Source organism: Atractosteus spatula, chromosome 8, assembly GCF_055471065.1.
Source record: "Atractosteus spatula isolate fAtrSpa1 chromosome 8, fAtrSpa1.hap1, whole genome shotgun sequence".
In the NCBI taxonomy this organism is placed as follows: domain Eukaryota; kingdom Metazoa; phylum Chordata; class Actinopteri; order Semionotiformes; family Lepisosteidae; genus Atractosteus; species Atractosteus spatula.
In genome coordinates, this window is record NC_142713.1 from 47,612,341 (window position 1) to 47,634,355 (window position 22,015).

Genomic DNA, 22,015 nt, shown 5'->3' on the forward strand with positions numbered 1-22,015 from the left:
CACACAGCCACCATTCCCATAAAGCAACATGCTCATGTTCTTCTCAGTATATTGCATACTTTTATATTTATTCCATTTATGAGACTTCCAAATAGTCTGGCCGATGTTTTTATTTTTTTATCCTAAAGTTAGTAATTTATGGCTAGAAATTCGAAAAACTATTTCAGATGATCTGGAATAAAGGTAAAGCAAGGTAAGTAAAGCTGCCAAATTCTAAAATCTCTAAAATAGCTATCCGTCAAAAAGAGAAAACTGGTATTTTCCAACGCTCGCAGGTGCCAACAGTGACGCCACAGATTAAAAACAAAATCTCCACAAAAAGACAAATGTACATAATGCTTCCCTTTGACCAAACTTCACACGGAAGGAAAAGGAACGATGACTGCTCTGCGAAGACTGTATGATTACGTAATGAAAAGTGAAATGGAGTTAAGGGCAAATGAATACACAAAAAAGTATGGACGTTCTCAAAAATAGGGCGCATACATGAGATGCATAAACAAAATCATATGTCCCCCAAATTTGGTCCCCTCTGAGCAGGTTTTACCTGGGCTTGCGAGTGCTCCAAGGGCACTACTGGTTGTAGACAGAGGGTTTGCATTCGAAGTTGCTGCTGAGTTTTGTGCTGCTGCTGCAGCTGCTGCTAAAGTTGCCAGGTTCTGTAACTGCAAAGCATTCATACCTAAAAAAGGAGCCAAAAAGGATTTATAAAATTAATGAGGTGGTGCGGACCTCATCACTACCGGAACAATTGTGCCTGTTCAATTTTTTTTTTTGAAGCAGGAGAAGTTAAAACAAGTACCCATTCACGAGAAGGGCCGCGCGTGCAGTTAATGAAAAACTACATTTGGTACCGATCTCAGCTACAGCCCAGCTTGCTCCGGTGCTCTCACTTGCTATTACAGTTTCTAATCTGTGCCATCTCTGGGGAGGGAGACAGTACATTTTGAATGCATTTTCTCTGTTTCTTTTCCCCCCATTAGAAATTTCTCTCTGCATGATCTAACTAATGATCCTGAAAATAATTCCTGATGGATGTTGTGCTTAACAGAAGAATTACTTCTGTTTTGTGTTATAAATTACAAGTCACATGCTACACACTGTTACATATATACGTCTTAAACTTTATAATGTACTATTGAAAAAGAAATAAAATCATTGAGATTCATTTCTCATTTCCAGGTTTGTCCTAGGGGGATAGCAGCAGCAGGCACTGACAGCATATTACAAATTACATATGGTATGATAGTTGGCTTTGAGTGTATTACAAGTCATTAATTCAATGGAAGACATTCAGATGATCAAAACCCTCAAAACCAAAGCTTCAAGGAATTGTACTCATCTGGAACCCCAAGATCACATTTCTGATTTACATCACATTTTCATAACCGGCTTTGATTATATGTGGTTATAATAATAGAAAAATGGGAGAGTCTTTTCTCAATTTTCAGGGAAACCTAATGCTTAGGAACAGAGCAGATGAGGAAAAATTAAGAAAATGAAGACGTACTGCAGGACAGTGCAGCTCTCCTCATAATTACAAAGGCCACCTTTTCACTCAGAAGTTCGAATCAAGCTCCTTTTTATACTCATCACACAGTATCTCAAGCACAGGTCCTCATCACACTCTGTACTTTTAGCCTTTAATGTAAATTATTGCTTTACTGTTGGTTTTATTTAGGGGCTGCGTAACATAGTGGATAGGTCTTTTGCCCCCATAATGGGTGTATTGTGTGTTCAGTCCCAACTAAAGACCTTTTTTTGTACCCTGAGGGAGGAACTGTACCCCAGTTCACAGATGGCTCCAGTTCACTAAGCTGTGGAACTGAGGACCAGCACTGCTGACCATAATCCCTAAAATGGCCTGGTGTTCTGTCCAGAGAGAATGTCATATTCACTTAACATAATGAAAACCACTATAATCTCTGGCTGGAGGAGCCACTGTGGCTCAGATATGGTAATTACTTTATTTGGTCTACTGACTGATTCTTTCTTTTTACTTCTCTGTTTTATACATACAGGTATACCACTGTACATCACTTTGAACCTACTTAAAAGTGCTCATAAATTAAAATGTACTGTTATATTTATTTAAAATGCTGTTTCTTTTACATGGAATTCAAGGTGTTCTTTGCATTTCTGCATGTGAATTGTTGTTTTATTAATTCTGTAACAACAACAACAATTAAAAATTAATCAAAGCCTGGTACTGAAATCTGTAGTACGCAATAATTCATAGTTCCTCATAAGAACGCACTAATTTTGAGATGGCAGTCAACCCTGCCCAGACCACAGGATTCCATAAGGCACCTAAAAAAAATCATAAATCTGTAGGGAGAAATGCTGATCATTCTGTTGCTTATGGACGGCATCCTCCTATTGCTTCAATAATGCATGTGGTAACAAGACATCAGTATAGGTGACCTTAAACATAAATCTACTGTCCAAACATGTGTAGAAATAAGCAATTCTAAGACTATATGTAGTGATAAAGGATCATTTTAAAAGTATCTCCGAGTCTCACTGGAGACATCATAAGATAAGAAAACAACTCATAATAATGAATTGATCCACTGTGTCCACATTTACCAACTACACAGCAGATCATAAGTGAGAAACTTTATCGACTAAATTAAGGAGGAACTGTAGAAAGACCACATTGTGCAAGGCCAAGTTGAGCAAAACCAGAGTACAATTGATTCAGGACATTGAGGTTAACACTCCTAGTGTTACGCACTGTACCACTAGATCTTTAATGACCCAGTAGTCAATGCAAAGTTTCATTGAAAAGATAAGACAACCTACAGCACAAATGTCCCAGGTCACAATATGGGGACACTGGTTGGAAAGTTTGCTCCAGCGGAAGGAACATCAGCCTCTGATACACCAATTACAGCCACAACCTAGTTTTCCCAGAGGTCTCCTGACCAGGCTGACCAGGCTCAGCCTCGCTTTGCTTCCGACATTGGACAAGAGCAGGCAACAAGATGGTAACGCCACTCAAGGAAGTGAAGCCAAAAACCCTCAAGATTTCCTTGACCTCTTGATTCTCTTTCTGAAATGAAAATCACCTTTCTGTCAAAAGGTTATTCATTTCAAGAAAGGCGTAAACTCTGTTTGGTTACACAAATGAATGGTTTAAATCAAAGTGGTTTCAACTGATGCTTCCAGATCAAAGTCGAAAGGACAGATGACCTATCACACAGCAAATGTGTGAAGAGGAATGACAATGACTTGATTATGACAAGTGCTCAGTGCGCATCAAGAGGGCAACTCATCCTTACAGCTGCTATGCATGTGTGAAAGGAAATGTCACGTTATTAATAATGGTTTAAGCTAAGCAGTACTACAGAAGTGTGAAAACTGTTTTATACATAATGCATGAAATTATATTTCTCCCACTTCTAAGAATAAGGTAACTGCTTGCTGAACAATGATAATTTGGTCCTGTTTTGATGCAGCTATTTTTAATCATTTTTCAAAACATGTTATAGTTCATTTATGGAACAATGCTCCATTTTCACACACCTGTTTCAGACACCCCCCAAAATAATCTTTTTACTGTAAATCATTTTGATCATTTTAGAACAGCATTTTCAGTAACAAGGTAATATTAACAGCAGATACCACTTTTGATTTGGTGGTCCAGTTTAAACATTATATGGATTTTTGATTTTGGTGCTGTGAAATCAGAACGCACATTTAAACCAACACATTTTATGTAATTGTATGACATTTATGCTAATATTACTCAACATTAAGGCTCAGAATTGTTTTCAAAGATGCCAAAAATGTCTTGTCAATATATGGTACATACGGTGACCTCCAGATCTATTCACACCCATGATGAAATATGAGCAAATAACAGAACGATATAGAAATAAATAATGTGTCTCGTTTAAAAAAAACTATAAAAATGTTATAATGTAATCATACTAACAGTGTGAGAGCAAAGTCAAATGTATTATCAAATCTACTATAACATTCTGCTCTTTGGAAGTACAATAGAAGCCTCAGAACTACAGTATATAGAGACCTCCAAAGGCAATGCGTATGTAGTCAATATGTGGGACTGTCTTTACTCTGTAGTCTTATATGTCTAATATGACAAAGCAAAAAATACAGAAAATAAATAACAAACGTTCAACAAAATAGTTCATTGCATATCCAAACATAAACAGGATTTATTTTGTGTTGATTTATTTTTACTTCAAAAACTTTAACAAATCCACAGAGTAAAATATTCAAAAGCACTGCAATTAAGTCTTCCGGCAGATAATGGTTTTAATTCCAAATACTTGCTTTTCCTAATAAGGGATGTGGATGCTATTAGGCACTATTGTAAGCTTCATTCCATTTCCAACTGCTCCTTTGCTCACTGTTCCAGTATGTAAAGCAATCACTCTTTTTATAATCAAATGCAGACTCTACAATACTGAGGTAGCAGCAGCAGAAATCAGTTCTCAAACAGAGAAATTAACATATTTGAACCCCCTGCTAAGACATACACTGTTTCAGTCATCTCTGTTGTCAGTATCTGCATGTAAAATGACTTTCTAATCATTTGTTGTAATTGAGGCCTTCCTCCTAAAGAGGCGAGGGCAATCATTAAAACAACAGTGATTTCTAAAGAAAGCCATTTTTAGCTCTGTATCTAAGCAAATGCTGGCTGCAGTACCAAACACCGCAGGCTTCTTCTATCCAGATACAAAGCCTCATTAAAACTACAAATGCAGTTATTTTAAAAACATCATTACAAAATACATCTAGGTGTGTCTACATGGGTCACTGGGTGATCACAGATCCTCTCTCCTCCAGACAGCCTCTTAAGGAAGAGGGGTGGCAAGATCCCATCTAGTCTTCATATCTAAAAAGGTTTGACATCCACACATCCGTTTTCAAACCGGTTCCTCCATTCAGAGTCACGGGGGAGTCTATCACGGCAAGCAAAAGATGCCAGGCAGGGTACACCCTGGACAGCACGCCAGTCCATCACAGGGCTGACGGACGCAAACGCAAAGACACGTACACACCTTTTTCCCAGGAGCCAATGAACCTACAGTCTTCGGACTGTGGGAAATACATACTGTATGAACAGATACGTTATAGACAGCGCTGTGAGGCAGCAATGCTAACCACTGTACCACTGTGCCACCCTCCAAAGACTGACATATAAAACATTTATTTATATTTTTAGAAATGATAAATGTACAATTATCATTTTTTTCTGTTTAGGATTTTGAAATGTTTTTTTTTGCTTCTTTACAACACAAAAAAATAAATTCTTTTGAAGAGTGCTGGACATCTTCTGATTCTTAAAGCAGATTGATCTAGATTATGCTATGATTAGTAAAGTAGTGAAGTTGCTATATAATACCAGTTTAAAGGAATCGGCAAACATTACTTGACAGCAAAATACATTCAAAAAGATTTAGATAAAATTCAAGACTGGGATAAACTAGGCAAACAATGTTTAATGTAGGGAAGTGCATAATATTACACACAGGTAGCAAAAACAAAAGATACAATACATCTATTAACATTAGTTAATCTTGAAAAGGCTACAGTACTTAAAAGTCTACGCTGAGAACATGATTATTATGAGCTATTGTTCTAATAAGGTTTTTCTTTCTATATCTATTTTTTTGTGTAGTATGTAGTATCTTTTTAAATTATATTATAAAGACATGTTTTAATATTTGATGAGTTATATTACAATACATGATTACATCTTAAAGACAATGCAGGAAAAGCAATAAAGCAAAAATTGATACATAGTGAAAAACATTCTAGAGCATGGGACATTACAAGAGTACAAATCACTAGTAATACCTCATTTAAAACATTGTGCACAATTTTGGTCATCATAGTACTGCTCTGGAATCAGTCCACAGAAAACCAACTAGATATACTCCTGGGCTTAAAGGACTGTCCTACACCAACAGGCTACATGAATTAAACTTTTTCACTCTTGGACATAGAAGATTACAAGGAGACCAGATTCACATATTCAAATACCTCAAACAAACTGACATAGACAGCCCAACCCAATGGCTGCTTCAGAATCAGAAGTGAAATATAAACTAAATGACTTAAGTGGGAACTAAGTGGAAGTGCACTTAAAATGCAGAACAGGAGGCACATCGTAACACAAAGAGTTGTGAAAACATGCTGTAGAAACCAATACCCTGATTTCTTTCTTTTCATTCCTAGGATTGACAAGCTTCTAGAAACCAAATTGGCTAGCTGGACTGAATGGCCTCCTCTTGTCTGTAACTTTTCATATAGGAGTGGAGCCACTTCACCCTCTACTTAAATGCAGCACTTCCATGGGTCATACTGTACATACTGTACCAGCAGCCTCATGACGCAGCAGAAGAGAGAAATCACTTCACCACTTCAAAATCACTTCAAGGAGGGAACTTGATTGTGGAAGCCCAATAAATTTAATTGAATTGCAAGAACATCAGGGGTAACACCAAGGACCAAGTTAAAATCTTGCTTAAATGTCTCATCAGAAGGATGTTATGATATGGCAGAACTTTGAATAAAATTGGAGAAATACAAAAGCACTAAAATAATGGCTTTGGGCTTGATGAAGGTTTCCCTGTAAAAAGTATTTTTTAGCCTTTTGTTATCAAATTAAAAGATTGATACAAACACAATATTGACAGTTTTTCTTTTACTTTTGGGCAGTGGTAAGTGTCACAGATTCCAAAATAATTTTTTAGTTTTTTTATTTAATCATTTCACATTGGGACATTTAGAGGACTGAGGACTAACTGTTTTTAATAATATAAAAAACCAAAGGTGCTAACATCACATCAGATTATCTAGTAGAAACTTAAGTATTTAGAAAATAAAAAAAGTGTATTTACAAGGGACTGTGTTGTAAGTTTAATGTTCACCTTAGGTAATTTTGCTCCGTATTGTTCATACCAATTACCATAAATCTGCATATCAATAAGTGAGAACAGATGTCAGTTGTTATAAGCGCTTGCCAATCAGAGCCTGTTAGAGAATGACAGATGGATGGTAATAGAACATTCTCACATGTCCTATTAGCATGTGTGCAGCACATTCTCTAACTTCTTGATTTAACCAATGAACGCAATGGACAATTCCAGTTCAAAACCAATCCCGGCATCTGAATTAGGCCCAACCACAATGCAAGCCATTTCCTTTCTTTCTGAAAGATCTCCCTATTTTTACATTCTCTTTTATTTGCTTTCAGAGTAGCCCCAGGGTGTTAAAGGGGCAAGGCCAGTTCTTGATCCCTGCTAAAAGTATTGCCCATAGACTACATGAAGACAGTAATGGTACTTGAAATTTGAAAATTAAGTAAAGCAAAACATATGCATCTCTAGTTAAATCTATTTAATAGCTGTATTTATAATGCACTAAATTAGGTTATTTGGTGTTTCATGTGCTAGGAAGTGTGTGTTCAATTGCTCTCTACTTTAAGTACCAGACTAAATTTCCCAATCCTTCTTTAAGCACCCTTGTAAGGGATTACAGTGCCAATTGCTTTCCACAGCTTAATCCCTCCAGAGAAGAAAAGCAACAAATATTACTCTTGACAGAAAACTTGAAGGCTGGTGTTAATGTTGGACACAAATGAATGAAAAAACACTTTAATGAAAAGGCATGCACTGCAATTACAGAACCAAATGAAAAACATAACATTTTCAATTGAACTCAAATCGTATTTTTTCAATTTATTTGTGACAAATGTCGGCAAGGAGCTGAAAAAGAATGGCACAGGAAAAAAAAAACGTGCTCTTAAAAACATTTCATTATTTATTTTTGCAGTCTAGGACTGTAAATAGATTGGTGCCATTACTAAACTAATGTTTAATCTCATCTTAGAGACTGACCATATCTATTTTGGGCCTGTAAGGTGCCATCTGCATAACCTGAACAGATGTTTTTGTACAATATTAACCTCGGAGAAAGTGTATGTTACTGGCACAGATTGTGCGCATCTTGAAGCTGCCTGAAAGCTCACATCAATTTGCTTGTCCTTGTAATTAACCAGACTCCTCAAGACTGCGATATCAGTGACAGTGGGGTGACACTATCTTGTCATCTATCTAAAAATAAACCAAATTACTTTTAAAACCAGATTCACCTCCTTTTGAGTATTCCCTATCATCATCATCATCATCAATGTGGGTTTGCTTCCACACATTTTCAAAATCCTTACTCACGAGATGCCAGTGAGTTGGGAGAACTAGAGCCCACATTCCTGAGATGCAATTAAATTTCTTTATCCACATGACAATAAACACTGCAAGTCTATAATCTCTAATATGAGCTCCCTGAAGCATTCTGCACCTCATTAATACAACATTTTACTTGGCATTCCTAGTTCTTTTTAACCTATTATGCTTGACTTAAAAAACTGAGTAAAATCCAAACCATTAAAGACGCTTTTCATATTCACAGAAATGTTTTATTTAAACGTATGATGTAGGATAATCTTAAATTCACTAAAATACTGCTTTAGCTGCCTTAATAGATGTCAACAACAAACAATACTATCAGCACGTGAAAAATTTCAAATGAGAAGAAGCCAATCAGCCCGTCTTGTTCATTTGATTGAAGACCTGCACGAAATGCTGCAAAATTGTGCCTATGTTATGAAAACATGCTATAAAGGACAGTATCTTAGGATACAACAGAAACAATTTCAGCATCAGTTTGTGAAATGAAAATTAGATTTTTAATCTGATATATATATTGTATTTAGGTAGGTGATTTTATATTTACAAATTTTCATTCTTAATTTGTTACTTAAAACAATAATACACTTAAAAAAAACTACACACAGTGAGAGTTGTATGGTTTGCAATTATGTGTTGATGGCAGTACAAAACTGTCCATGGATTGAGCTGAGAGACAGCATTTGAAAGCTCTGTGTTATTGCTGCAGTGAGCTTTTTTTAAATTAAACTTCTTTGTGCCTCAATAATTTGAAGGGAGCAGCAGGGTTACACAGAGATTTAAACTCATATAAGTAAAATATACGTGGCTGACGTTGAAGAGGATGCTGTACAAAGTAAAAAACAAGCAGGAGCTGATGTGGCTTGAAAAAGCTAAGGCAGTCCTGTCACACACTATCACTTGCGTTCAGAAGAGCCTCCCAACATCCATGGGATACGAGGCATCAGTAATAATTCTTATTTTTTCCAGGAATCAGGGCTAGAAATCTGCTACTTAGATCCACGGGGACACTATAGTTACTTATCATGGGCTGCAGTGCTTCACAAGAGAATGCATTTCATTTGATGTATAAAGCTTGTGTATTATCTCCTTGCAAAAATGTAATACTTTAAATCTAATATTTTATTACCATTGGGTACTGCTATTGTCTGTGGTATTTTTAAAAAGAGGAATGAGTAGTAGGGGGCTGCATCGACTGCCTTAATTGCTTTTTCTGTCAAATCCAAGCTTTCTTCCTAGCTCTGGGATTCCTTTGGCTTTTCAGTTCATCCTTGCACCCATAATGAGCATCTGTGCTCTGTTGTGATCTTCTTCCGCAGTGCGTGCAACCCAGAAACTTAAATGGAAGGTCGCTCAGTAAGACTGACCTTAAAATAATCTTCATACATCCGCTGCTAGAGTCTCTGCTCATGTTAGAAACTCCACAACTATGTGCCTTTTCTGAAAGCGCTTTCCCTTTGATTCCTGACACACAAGATTTTGTTCATTAACCAAAAAGAATCAATCACATAATCTGGATATCTGAAGCTTCTAAACCACAAGGGTGCAAAAGTAATTGCGCTTTATTGAACTTCTGCAATGTTTAGGTATGCTATTTAAAGTAGATCGTGACTTCTTTTCCTGACACAATTAATACCTAACAGGCTTCCATTTAGAGATACAAAGCTGAAGCCGGAAGTCTGACTACACTGAGGGAGGAAAAGTTTAGATACTCTTTAGAATCACAAAAAGTGAATCTGAGGATATGAAATAATGACGGAAATATAGCAGGAACATTCTAAGCAGTAAGCAAACATTAAATGCTGTGAATAAATCTTATTGTTCTCTCACCGCCTCCTTCCACCTACACCAGACAGAGAGAAAATAAAGATCTTACTCCTAGCCTGGATTTTCAATTTAGCACAATTCATATGCAATAAATGCATCTGTGCGAGTAAGACATCTTAGTTGGGCATACCTCAGAGAGCTCTTCATTCTTGTTATCTCTGCTACATAATTAAATAATCCCCTAGTGTCGATCAGAATCATAAAGAATTGGCAGGAAGTCGGAATCTGCAAGTTTGGAGTTACAACAGCACAAACATCTTGCATAATAAAATAAAAACTGACCTGTCATTTCTTTTTATAAAAGCAGCATATTCCATATTTGGGAATCCAGTACACAAACTTCATCTTAAAATGACTGTGTAAAAATGCTGGGGCAGGCTAATTTAGACATTCATATCAGATTTGTTGAAAAGCTTGCAGAAAATCCTTTGGATAATAGTGAGAAGGCAAGAGGTTTTTAAAATTGTTTGCATAAGCAACTTACCTGTCACACTTATAAATATCCACCCATCTCAATTTCAGTATGTTACAAAGATATGAAGAGAGTAAAGCAATCACAATTTCTCATGTTTAATTAAGTTTTTATGTTTGATCTTAGATATTGGTTTCTAGCAAAAGACACTTCTTTACTTCCTTTCACTTTGTTCTTCAGTGTGATAATGAGGTTGATTCACTTATTAAAATCAGAATGAAGTGCATTAAGAAGTAACATATTGGAAATCTAGATGTATTTAATTCCCTGTTCTTAAATGCGCAAGCTTCATTGAAATGATCAGAACTGAAACCTGGTTAAAAGGTAATTCAGCTGCTAGAGGTGTAATCATTCATACAATGGGATACCACTGTATCACATATCTGGTGTCATGAAGAAATGCTTCCTATTTTTAATTTTGCAAAAAGTGTGCACAATTAGAAATGAAATTATTGTCCTGGAATATCTTAAACTGCACTCTACAATTGTTATTCAATCTGATTTGCCTTCCAGCTTTTTTGTTGGGATCACTAGTGCTTACTGCTGGTACTTCTGTCCCCCCCAGATGACAGACCCAAGTCCCATTGAAACATTTCAGTGCCATTGCCCTTCAATCAGCAACAGGAGTCAGTGTTGATGGTTCCCAATGTATTCCCAAGGGTGTACAGTATTTCCAATTTTGTCCTGCTAAAGCAAATGGCAAGGCCTGAGTCTGAAAGTGTGAACACCTACTGAGAATGGTCTGACTTGAGCTACTGTATAAACCCATTTGCTATTATTATACCAAGGATACCGAAAAACAAGCAGTCAATATTAAGAGTGATTTCACCCACCTGCCATTTGCTGAATGCCACTAAATGCTCCCAGGTTACTAGAAGACGTGGCTTGCTGAAGAAGCTAAAAGCAAGAGACAAAACAAAAGGTAATTTTTTTTTTTCCTCAAAGTACATACAGCCCCTTGCCGAGGTACAGGTTATGCTCACACTGCTGAAACAGAAAATTCCTGGGGCTCAAGCTTGCTATGAATATTAAATTAGTCCACAAAAACAATTAAGCAATTTACAAGTTTAACAACCAGGTGTTAAATTTGTTTACAACAACATGCTGTGACTAATTAAAACTCTCAATAGCCTTGTGCTTACAACATCAGAACTGTCAGTCAAGATTTTTTTAAGCATATGATATAGCGGGGTACACGGAGAACAAGTGGTTATAAAAACTCCATTGAGAGTCTTATTTTGGCTCCAATTCTATTTTGGCTTGAATTATTTTCTTTATTTTTAGTTAGCATAAAGGGATTGAACATTTGTCCTGAAATATATGCATCTCTCTATATAGATGCATATATAAACTAGTGAATTACAGGATTTATGCAACTGGCGTTGATGAAAATGGCCATGAGAAACTGTATAAAATACATTCAGCACTAAAATGCTGAAATTATTTTTGCAGACTGATTTTTGTAAAAAGAAATTAATGTGCACTAAACAGTTTACTAAACTAAACAGTAATTAGAAAAACCTAGAGTGAACGGCAAAGAACAAGGCACAGTGACTCACTGCCAGGTACTGTGGTGTCAGTCCACCCAGTCCAGTGAGGTTCCCCCAGGTGGCAGTGTTGAGCTGCTGCATCTGCTGGGCCAGCTGCTGCTGAAGACGTCTCTGCTCCTTGTCCTTCTGAGTATCGGCAAACTTCACCACAATTGGAGAAGAGCAACCCTGCAGGGGAAGCAGTTTGGAAATTCAGTTCTGCTACAAATAATAGCTGGTAACACAAGGCAATGTGTATTTGACCAAAATACCTTAAGATTTTAAAATACTACTTTTTGGGCTGCAATAATTCCTTTCAGCGCTGCAAGACAGCATAGCGTTCACATTCTCAGCTTTTGATGAGCACCACAATTTCTATAACAGAAATTACTTTAACTTTTTATCTGTACCTTAGAAGAGACGCGTCACTTTCTCTGCCCTCTTAACAAACTAAAAAAGTATACCTACCAATACATCATAATGAAACACCCAAGATTATCATTTACAACTTCTGCAACAGAAGTGGTAAGATCTCGGAGAATAAGGGAGGGCTTGACAGAATTCCAGACAAAGGTGTGGAAATGGACTAAAGTTATACTCAAGTTCCAAAATCACAGAAATGAAAAACGTACATTGATGTGATAGGCAAGTCAGAATGCATGAGAAGCAGATGCATGTATCACATAACAAGTATCTGAAATTCAAGAAAAGATGAATATAATGTTTTCGTGCTGGTCCTTCTAAGCTGTCAGGTTTGCTGTCGCATTTCTGAAAACAAACAAATGGGGTGAATAAAAGCTCCACTTAATCACTGCCCATGAAATGTTGCTGAGGTATGAATGGATTCAGGGCTGTCACAATGTTAAGGTACACAAAACACTGCATTTCATGACCCCTAAATTAAACATGATGGGATCCAATCACCGAAGCAGGGCCACTTGCAATCCAAACCACATATCACCATGTCAAACAGGCTGCAAACAATCTTGTACTTCACCGTGATGCAAAAGTAAAATGCACTAAAATGGTGATGTTTACACTGAAATATTTAACAGATGCATTAGGATCTTGACATTTGACTACACATGGACAAGCACTAGACAAATACACACATAACGGCTCATTGACACGGGAAGTGGCTTAGCAGGCACATATTTATACAGAAGTAGAAAGCACAACAGAAGAACAAGATTTCAATTCACAAGTAATTAAAAGTCACTGCAAATTTCAGCCCTAATACTTCAAAGCTATCGTTAACACAAATGTATAATATTGTATCTGAATCTGTCCCTACACTAAATCAAATATGAACTAGTAAACTATGGAAAGAGCTTTTACAAATGTTACAAATAAAGCTGAGTTTATTACATTATACCCTGGACAACTGTAGGTATGGGCAGTGACAACCAATGAAGCAGATAGTAAAACTCTTCATCTTCCCTTATTGGCACTGAATGGTACATAATTTACATTTCACATTTCAAAATGACTGCAGTAAACATAAGACTGCATATACTGATGCACAATGAAAACCCAACAGTTTATGCTTTCCATAAACAGTTCAATAGTCAGAAAATATATTTGTCGAATAGCATCGTTTATTGGGATAACAAAAATGCTGATCTCGAGTAGTACCCAGTGTTTGGTATTAAGTTAAATTTGCCAAAGTAAACCAATTCAGAATCTGCAAATACTGTATAGCCATTCAAAATGACAAGATTTTAATTAATGCCAGAACAGAATAAAATATATTGAGGCCCTTCCCGAGTACTCATGATTGCCTGGTTGCTATTGTTATATTGGAAGGTATGTCTGTCTCTGAGAGAAATGGACAATCACCACACAAAACTGAAGTATCCTACTCTGTGTGGGAGGGGTCACATTCTGGATAGCATAAGGTCACCACATTGGCCCAGGGCCATCAGATCTCTGTGAACTACATGATTAATCATTTTGAGACTTTAGTGGCTACAGTATGAGTAATTCCATAAAGAAATAACCCAAGAATATCACAATATTAACAGCCTGCATGAAAATGATCTGCATACTTGGATGCCATTGCCTCCTTCTCTGGTTAACAGAGGATTTGAGGTGGCAGCAAAGAGAGAAGTGGAGCATTTTTTACCCATAACTAGCACTCTGTCCTTGACAGACCTGACAGAAGACTAAGTGTGTGGAAACATCATGGCAAGTGTTATGCTGACTTTTGCATTGTTCAAGTCAATCAGTGGGGAAGTGAAAGTTTGGTGATGAAATCTCCTTTATCACAAGAATGCCTTTGGTACAGATTGTGCTTATATGGTACACAAAATTAGTGCTTATATATTATAATATATAATATATTATGGTATTATGCTAATTAGTGCAATACATGACAATGATAAAGATCCTGAGCTCTCAGTTTTGCCATTCCTGCAAGCACATTGCTAGGATGACGGCATAACTTATTAAAAAAAACAATGTTGAGGTCTTGTCATGGCTAAACCCTTATCCTGAACAAAGTCCCACAAAATATCTCTGGAACCATTTATTCAATACCAACAACAGGGGACAACAAACCTGACCAAACTTTGCAAGCTGGCTACAACTGCACAAAAAGATTGGTGAAATGTCCCACAGCAGTCTGCCCAGAGGCTGATCAGGCCTGTGAGTCAGCACAGCCAGGGCTGTGTTAATGCTCACTGAGATCATACCAGATGCTAACTTTGTAATGTTTTCATTTTAGCAATATGACATTTTTTGTTCTAAATTAATATCATCCTTCATCTCTATTTTTGTTAATCTTTTCTGTGTTTTTTTGCTATTTAAAATATTGACTGAATCCATTAAACCCAAGTGTTGCATTTTATTGTGCACAAGTATACTTCTTTAGAAAGAAACTCTGACCTTTTCCCTTTATAAGCCTCATTCTTCTCTGTAACAGTGACTGACACAGGAGAAAAGTTTACTGCTCACTTGAACAGCACATGAAAGTTCACAAGGCAAAATAATAAGTAAATAATTGAGCTATAAGCTTTTTAGATTAATAAAGGTGTTTACACAATCTGAAAATGTCAATGGTTAGGATGATAAAACAATATGTTTAAGGAGTAAATCTTAAATTGTTCCTTTTGCTACCACCTTAATAATATTGGCTTTCTGTCAATTAAATATCTTTTGACATCCCTGTGATTGAAATTGTTATGCAGAAAACAAGTTTAATTGATAAAATAGTCAAATGTAGCAAGTCCATTTATAAAACCAAACTTCCACTTTATGGTTCTGATGGAAAATCCAAAAAGCAAGTGCAGACAATGACATTAAACCCATTTCTTGTAGCATGTAAGTTATTTGTATTTCCTTTAAAGAATATGAGGTTTCAACCTCATTCTTAGGCTGGATAACCCATTTACCTATGGATCTTCTACCCAATTGACTAAAACGCTGATACTAGTCTTAAGTTTATATTTTGTGTCTCCTATTATTCCCCTGATTCAAACCAGATTATCTCCATTTTACTGTTTCAAACAACCAAGAGTTTTGCGATAACCTTTTGTTTAGTAGAGGTTGGAGCTCCAACTCTCAACAAAAGGTACCCAGGTGGACTGAGGTCAAGTTGGAACACAAAGATACAGACCACAATCGCATTAAGAGTTTACCACCTCCATTATGGCTGTTCCCAAGCCAGGATCCACAAGATCAGTGCAATGTTGTCAGTAAAATCACACAATATGTTGCCAAGATTGAGGAGTTTGACGTTTTTGCTTCTAGGTCAATTTACTTGACTGATGAGGAAAAAAAACTGGCCTCATGAATGTACAGAGACTACAATTTTTGACCACACACAGAGGACATTTATGGTTGAGAGGCTTATAAAAATCTGGCAACCTCACTACCAAAGCAGATCAAAATTCATCATCAACTGAAATATGGAAGAACTTTATTGTCGCCAAATTATACAAGACCAGAGTGACCAGAATTTAACCAGGACACTAGAGTTAACTCTTACAAATAGTGACATAGGGTTTTTAATGACTTAATATTCAGTTTAATGCCTCATCCAAAGGATGACATAAACTACATTATAGTATCCACACTCACTGTCCCGCAGTGATAGTTATGCTGACTGTTGAGACATCGGTTTTGGAGATTCTAGTCTAGTGGGAAGAGTGCCACCTATTGGTCCACCGACATGACCTACAGCATCGACCTGGTTTTCCTAGCAGGTTTCTCATCCCAATAACGACCAGGCCCACCCTTGCTTAGCTTCTGAAATCTATTAAGATAAGGGTAGACGGTGGTAAATGTGCTTCCAGTAAGCTCTATCAGGAACCACTACTATGGACCCCATCTGAAGGAGTGCAGCCCCTTGTGTACTAATACAGGCTGGCATGTTTGTTTGTCTGAAGCATGACTGTAAAGGACAGAAATGGGATGAGCAAGCTCTAGAGCATATCCTTGCCCTGACAAATTGCAAAATCCTGTGCAGCATCCCAGCTTTTATGTTTTTGTGTATCATGGAAGAAATGGGAGCCAAGGGCACACACTGCTGATTATGCTGGAATAGAGCAGCATAAAGCTGACAAGAAAAGAATGGCAGTTTAGGTCACACAACCTTGGGACACATGAAGACCCTCATTTATTCTTTTCAGCGGGACACAATTTCATTTACAAATATGACTATACGCTTTCCCTAGGGATCTCTATAAGATGTACATTACTATGAATCAGATCATTAATCTTTGTCTAGTGTGCAGATGTCTCCACTGAATGGTTCAGCGTCCTATTCAGGTAAAATGGTTAACGTAGATCATCAATAGCAGGCGGCACTGCTACTGTACCTGAAGACAGAATGACAAGAAGTGACAGCTCCTCTGTTTTATCATCTTTACTAGTAGAAGAACTGGCAAGAACTTCAGTGCCCTTATTGAACCAATCTGATTTGAACGGACAGAGTGAGCCTGGGGTGCACAGAGAAACCCCAAACTCTTTTACAGCCACAGGATTGAGAAGATAAGTGACTGCCTAGTGAAAGTGAACAGGAAAGAAAAGACTGGATTGTTCCACATCATTGGTAAGGAACTAGAGTAATGGTATGGAAAAAAGCAGTTCCTGTAACACAGTGAAAGAAAATCCGCTCATATACTGTCAGCCAAAAACACAGAGAAGGCATTGTAGTGGTCACAGCTGGAGGAATTCAGCTCGTCCACAGCCAAATGGGCAAGCTCCAAATCAAGGCAATTGATACAATGAGTGTGGGCAACACCCCTGGTCATGTTTACTGAGGAGCTTTTAACACAAGGTGCTGGCACTGACCACAGCAATGACGAACAACTGTTTCCAGATTAGCAGTTACTTAAGTGAGCGAGGCACAATTACGAGTTCTTTGGACCAGCTCTGCTGAGGACTGAAGTTTGTGCAGCAGTCTCAGTTCTGATGCAATCGTGTGTGTGATGTGGTTTATACAGAACTCATGTTGGGGTAATCTCAAAGGGCTCCACATCACATCCAAACACACGCACACTTGCAGTGAACTCTGCTATAAAAATTCCTGCCAAATGTATGCTTTAGGGGAAAGAAGACCCATAGGTATTAGTTGTTCCAGCCACTGGTGGTACAAAAAAGTGGATTTTTCTAGAGATTCACTACTTTCAGTATTTTCTTTACCATTGTATGTGCTGAGATAGGGGCTGATTTAGCCCCAAAAGTATCAAATGGGTTTTAGATGTTCTTCGCTTCTATTTCTTTGTTCACGTTTGATGATGTATAACAGGCACATAGAACTACACAAACACCATTTTGATCTTAGTATCCTTAGTGTTTTAACCTACTGTATTAGCATTGATTCACATGATTAGCAAGATTAAAATAAAACAATTCAAGGTTTCACTTATATATGTAGAGGAAACAATTTACTACTTGTGATAAATTTGAAAACTTTTGTATCATTAGAGCTGCTAACAACGTACTAAGAACATTTTTCAGGATTCTTGAAATATAAATCTACATTTTTGTACAACAATCTAACAGTTCATTAATTTACCTATTCATCAGACCAGATATTAATGAGCTGAAGACATTTTCTCAATTGGCCTTTGTGCCAATATCATTTCTTGTGCATTAAGATTAATATTGTATAATAAGACCATTCTCCTATTGCGTCTGATGTACTGTATATGACATAATGTCCTATTTAGAATTGTATAGATAACCAAAACAACTAAAAGACATGAGTTAAAACATCCAAATCAGACTTTCAAAAATCTAAAGAAAAAGAACTGACCCAGTTAATTCCTGAGAGCCTAGCAAAGTGAATATACCATTTAAATTAACAAATAATTTAAACTATTCATTTTTGGAATGGCATACAATAAGTGAATTTTTTATTATTTACTGACAGGAGAGAACTGAGGTATGAGCTTTTTTTTAAATTAAGAAATGACAGAAATGGAAAACGTGCAATTTATAAATTAATTTTAACTTTTTAGTATACTACTATGAAAGTAAAAAAAAACAATGACAAAAATACCATATTCAGCTTACTTCTTTAGAGTAAAATATCACTTGTCTGTGTTTTACAATGGTAGCCACTAAAGGTCACGGTATTTACAAAAAGGTGTTCATAAATGTAGCCATGATTTGGCATTCAGTCTGTACTGGCACTAACACTGCAAGGACAAATTGCAGAAAGGAATGAGATCTACAATCAATTTTTATTTTCTAACATTTCTCCCTCTCGGAGACATACCACTACAGCCAGGCAAATCACCCATTTGTGAAATATGGCTGTAAACAAGAATAATATTGATTTCTTTTTCTTTACATAAATTTAGAGAAGCAATACTGACTAAACGAAAAGTTTCAATTTTTAACTGCTACGCTGAATAGAATAAAACCTGTCAAGAGATGGAAACAAAAAAGGGAAGGGAACAAAACAAATTGCATTGCTACATTTGTTATGCAAAGGTGACATTGACATACATTCTCCAGTTGTTGCAATAAGGTTTTGTTCAGACTGACTGCTGCACAGAACAAAACAATATAACGCAAGCCTAATGGCTTTGACAGCACAGCAAGGTACTTGGCTTCTTCAAATAGTTTGCTGAAACACTGCCCTTTTTGACATTCACCCCAGAAGAAACTGCTTTAATCATGCGAAATTTTTTGGATAATCAGGAACAGCAACTGCCATGGTTAGCATTTATTTGGGTTCTTTTGAGATTTGGCAAGAATGTGGCTGTGACATTTCCCAACTGATTCCACAAAGAAGAAAACAAAGAAAGGGCAGACGATACAGTACCTCCATGGTCTGAGACTGGTGCATGGCTTTGATTGCATTCTGTGCCATTGCCCTGGTAGAAAACGTGACAAACGCACAGCCTGTGGGGACAATGGGAGAGGGAGCAGGAGAGACAAAAAAAACAACAAGACAAAAGGGTTGGACACTTGTTAAACCAACACAGTCTACGAGAACGGCCACAAGACGACACTGTTCTCAGTAGAACATGAAAATAAACAACAGCTCTAATTATCCATTCACAGCACTGACTTGTTAATCTGGCTACTGGTTAACAGTCTAACAAGAACGTGCAAGAGGCGCTCATTTTTCATTGTGTGACACTGAACAGTCTGGGGGTTAAAATGCTAAGGGTTTAGTGTATTGGTTACACTTGATTGAAACCAGTTTCCAGCAATAAAGTATCATGTCTGATTTACATTTATATGTATCTGTTAAATCTTCTCAATCCCTCTCGGTGAATTCTCCAACAGCTCTCCCCACCTGGGCTAAAGGGAGCAGAGCTCGTCATAATGATGAAAAATGCCTGCCCAAGTTCTAAAATGGTGGCAGTGTATCTAGGATGCCAGAAGAAAAATTGCACCCTGACAGAATGCAGGATTATGCATTTCACTCAAATGAACAATTCCAGGATGGGTCCAGTGTTCTACTGTTAATCTCTTTTAAAAAATATAACACTGACTGGTAAATTTTATATTAGACTTGTACCAGACAAAATGGCACATCTTAGATTTGAAGCCGTTCTGAAAAATAATTCCAGAATCTAAAATGTCTGAGATCACAGTGTTTCAAATGGTTGTAATTCATGTTATCATAATGTTCCTAATTATTATGTTTCAGTCTAGTGACTACATTTCAATAGATGTTCTAATGTTCTGTCAATTCTATATTCACTCTATTGTAGCTCCTATTATTCAATCCCAGAAATTGATTAGAAGCTCTGAAATAAGACAATTAAAAAAGCATTTTAAAACCCCAGGCTATGCGAAGGAAACAGAAGCATTTTAAGAAATATACATATATTAACAGATTATCCAAGATGACTTTATTGCTCAGTGAAACATGAAGCGGATGAAACTGATTAGATTATCAAGTCATGACTGTAGTGACATTTTAACCAAACAGTGGCAAGAGAAAGCAGTGCCCAATGACTACCTCAAGAGCCTTTAGCAAACTATTGAGTATGCTCACAATACTCTTTTCAGCTTAAGAACACCATCCACTTATGGAAATAATGTCTGTAGGAAACATAACATTAATTGCAGATTTACTTTCATCCATCTGTACTGCTCCCAAATTCCTATTTTTCTATGTTTAACTCTTAAAAGCCATTACAATAAGTAGGTTAATAGGTGGCAGGAAACAATGATTTTAGAAACACCTAATTGTGAAATTTAGATTAGATATAGAAAATGTCTGAAAAAAAACCCAGAAAAAACAAAACAGCAGAATGTTTAAAAAGTAATGGTAGGTTAGTCCCTAACTGTACAGTGATGCATTTGTTAACAGCACTTTTTTGTGTATTATCCAGATTTCCATTTTGGAAACTATTTCTCTGAATGTAAACCATGAACTCCTAAGATGAGTTAATCGTCTCCTGCTTTGTTCTCAAATGAATGGGGAACTGGATTTGCTTTGCCTGTATTTTTGCAGCCTACTGCTGTATTCCTGTTTCCTGTTGTCTATTTGGAAAATTGGGGGATCATCTTAAACACACACTCAGATACAGATTAGAGGGTTTTAGCTGTCCAACACATGACATACAGTACAATTTTCTTTTTCCAGTGGATCTTGGCTAAGCAGATGATGTTCTTGTATTGTGAGCTATACAGTTAACTACCCTCAAAGCCCTTTTGCACAAAGCTCAAGCAATCACAACATGTTAATCAGTTAGGTTTTGTTGAGATTGTGTGAATATTCTGCATGATGGCAGAGTCCAAATATCTGATATTCTAGGATAATGTGGAACAAAGGTTTTTGTGCCCACTTTATTTAAGAAACACATTGCTTTGTGAGGAAAAAAAATCACAAATACCACTCGCATTTCTGCTTTTTTCTGCTCTGTTCCCCCCACTTTTGTCATAACAGCCATAAAAAAAAGTTCAAAAGATTTAGCTGCAAAGCCAGCTAGACAGCTAATTGCACCTGAAGCCTCCACTCCATTTTCTCTTTATCTCCCTCGGATGATTTGTTGTCTTCCCTGAGACTCAGTAGCAATGTTGTAATTAAAATAATTTATTAAACGTGACGCCTGAGTTTAGAATGAAATTTTAAAATCTTTTATTTGTGCAGTTTCTGGATGTATAATCCAGATACTAACAGAAATAAAAATAGACCACATTCCTCCATTACTTGACTGTAGAACAGTCCTTTAAAGAAAGTAGGGTAAGTCCCAAGGCACAGCACATCCACATGTGGTATGATCCATATTTTATTAATAGCAGAACTGCTAACTAGTAGATTGATTGATATTGAATTTCAATACTAGGCAGTGAAGTGTATAATAAGCTTGGAGGAGGATTTGAACAAGAGCCCTACCTGAAGCCCTATTTATCACAGGCCTGATAAAGCCCCCACCCCCCACAACCCTTTCTGTTTTTGAGAAGTGCGTTTTGAGAGATCTTTCAGGCAGCCTCTGGGAATGCTGTTATCTCTTGTAATCTTTCATAATAATAAACATGAAGAC

General features: G+C 36.8%; 1 protein-coding gene across 16 annotated transcripts in view; it reads right to left on the minus strand.

The window, feature by feature from the left end:
- celf2 (cugbp, Elav-like family member 2) overlaps positions 1-22,015 on the minus strand; it is a 188,003-nt gene that overhangs the window by 13,112 nt on the left and 152,876 nt on the right. For 8 of the 16 annotated variants that reach the window (XM_088923903.1, XM_088923901.1, XM_088923900.1 and 5 more), the window contains 4 exons: positions 19,333-19,412; positions 12,084-12,242; positions 11,358-11,421; positions 548-682 (listed from right to left, as the gene is read on the minus strand). In XM_088923903.1, coding sequence (XP_088780029.1) covers positions 548-682; positions 11,358-11,421; positions 12,084-12,242; positions 19,333-19,412 — 438 coding nt within the window. The remainder of the gene's footprint in view (positions 1-547; positions 683-11,357; positions 11,422-12,083; positions 12,243-19,332; positions 19,413-22,015) is intronic. The other 8 variants (XM_088923913.1, XM_088923909.1, XM_088923906.1 and 5 more) reach the window with 1 other exon arrangement.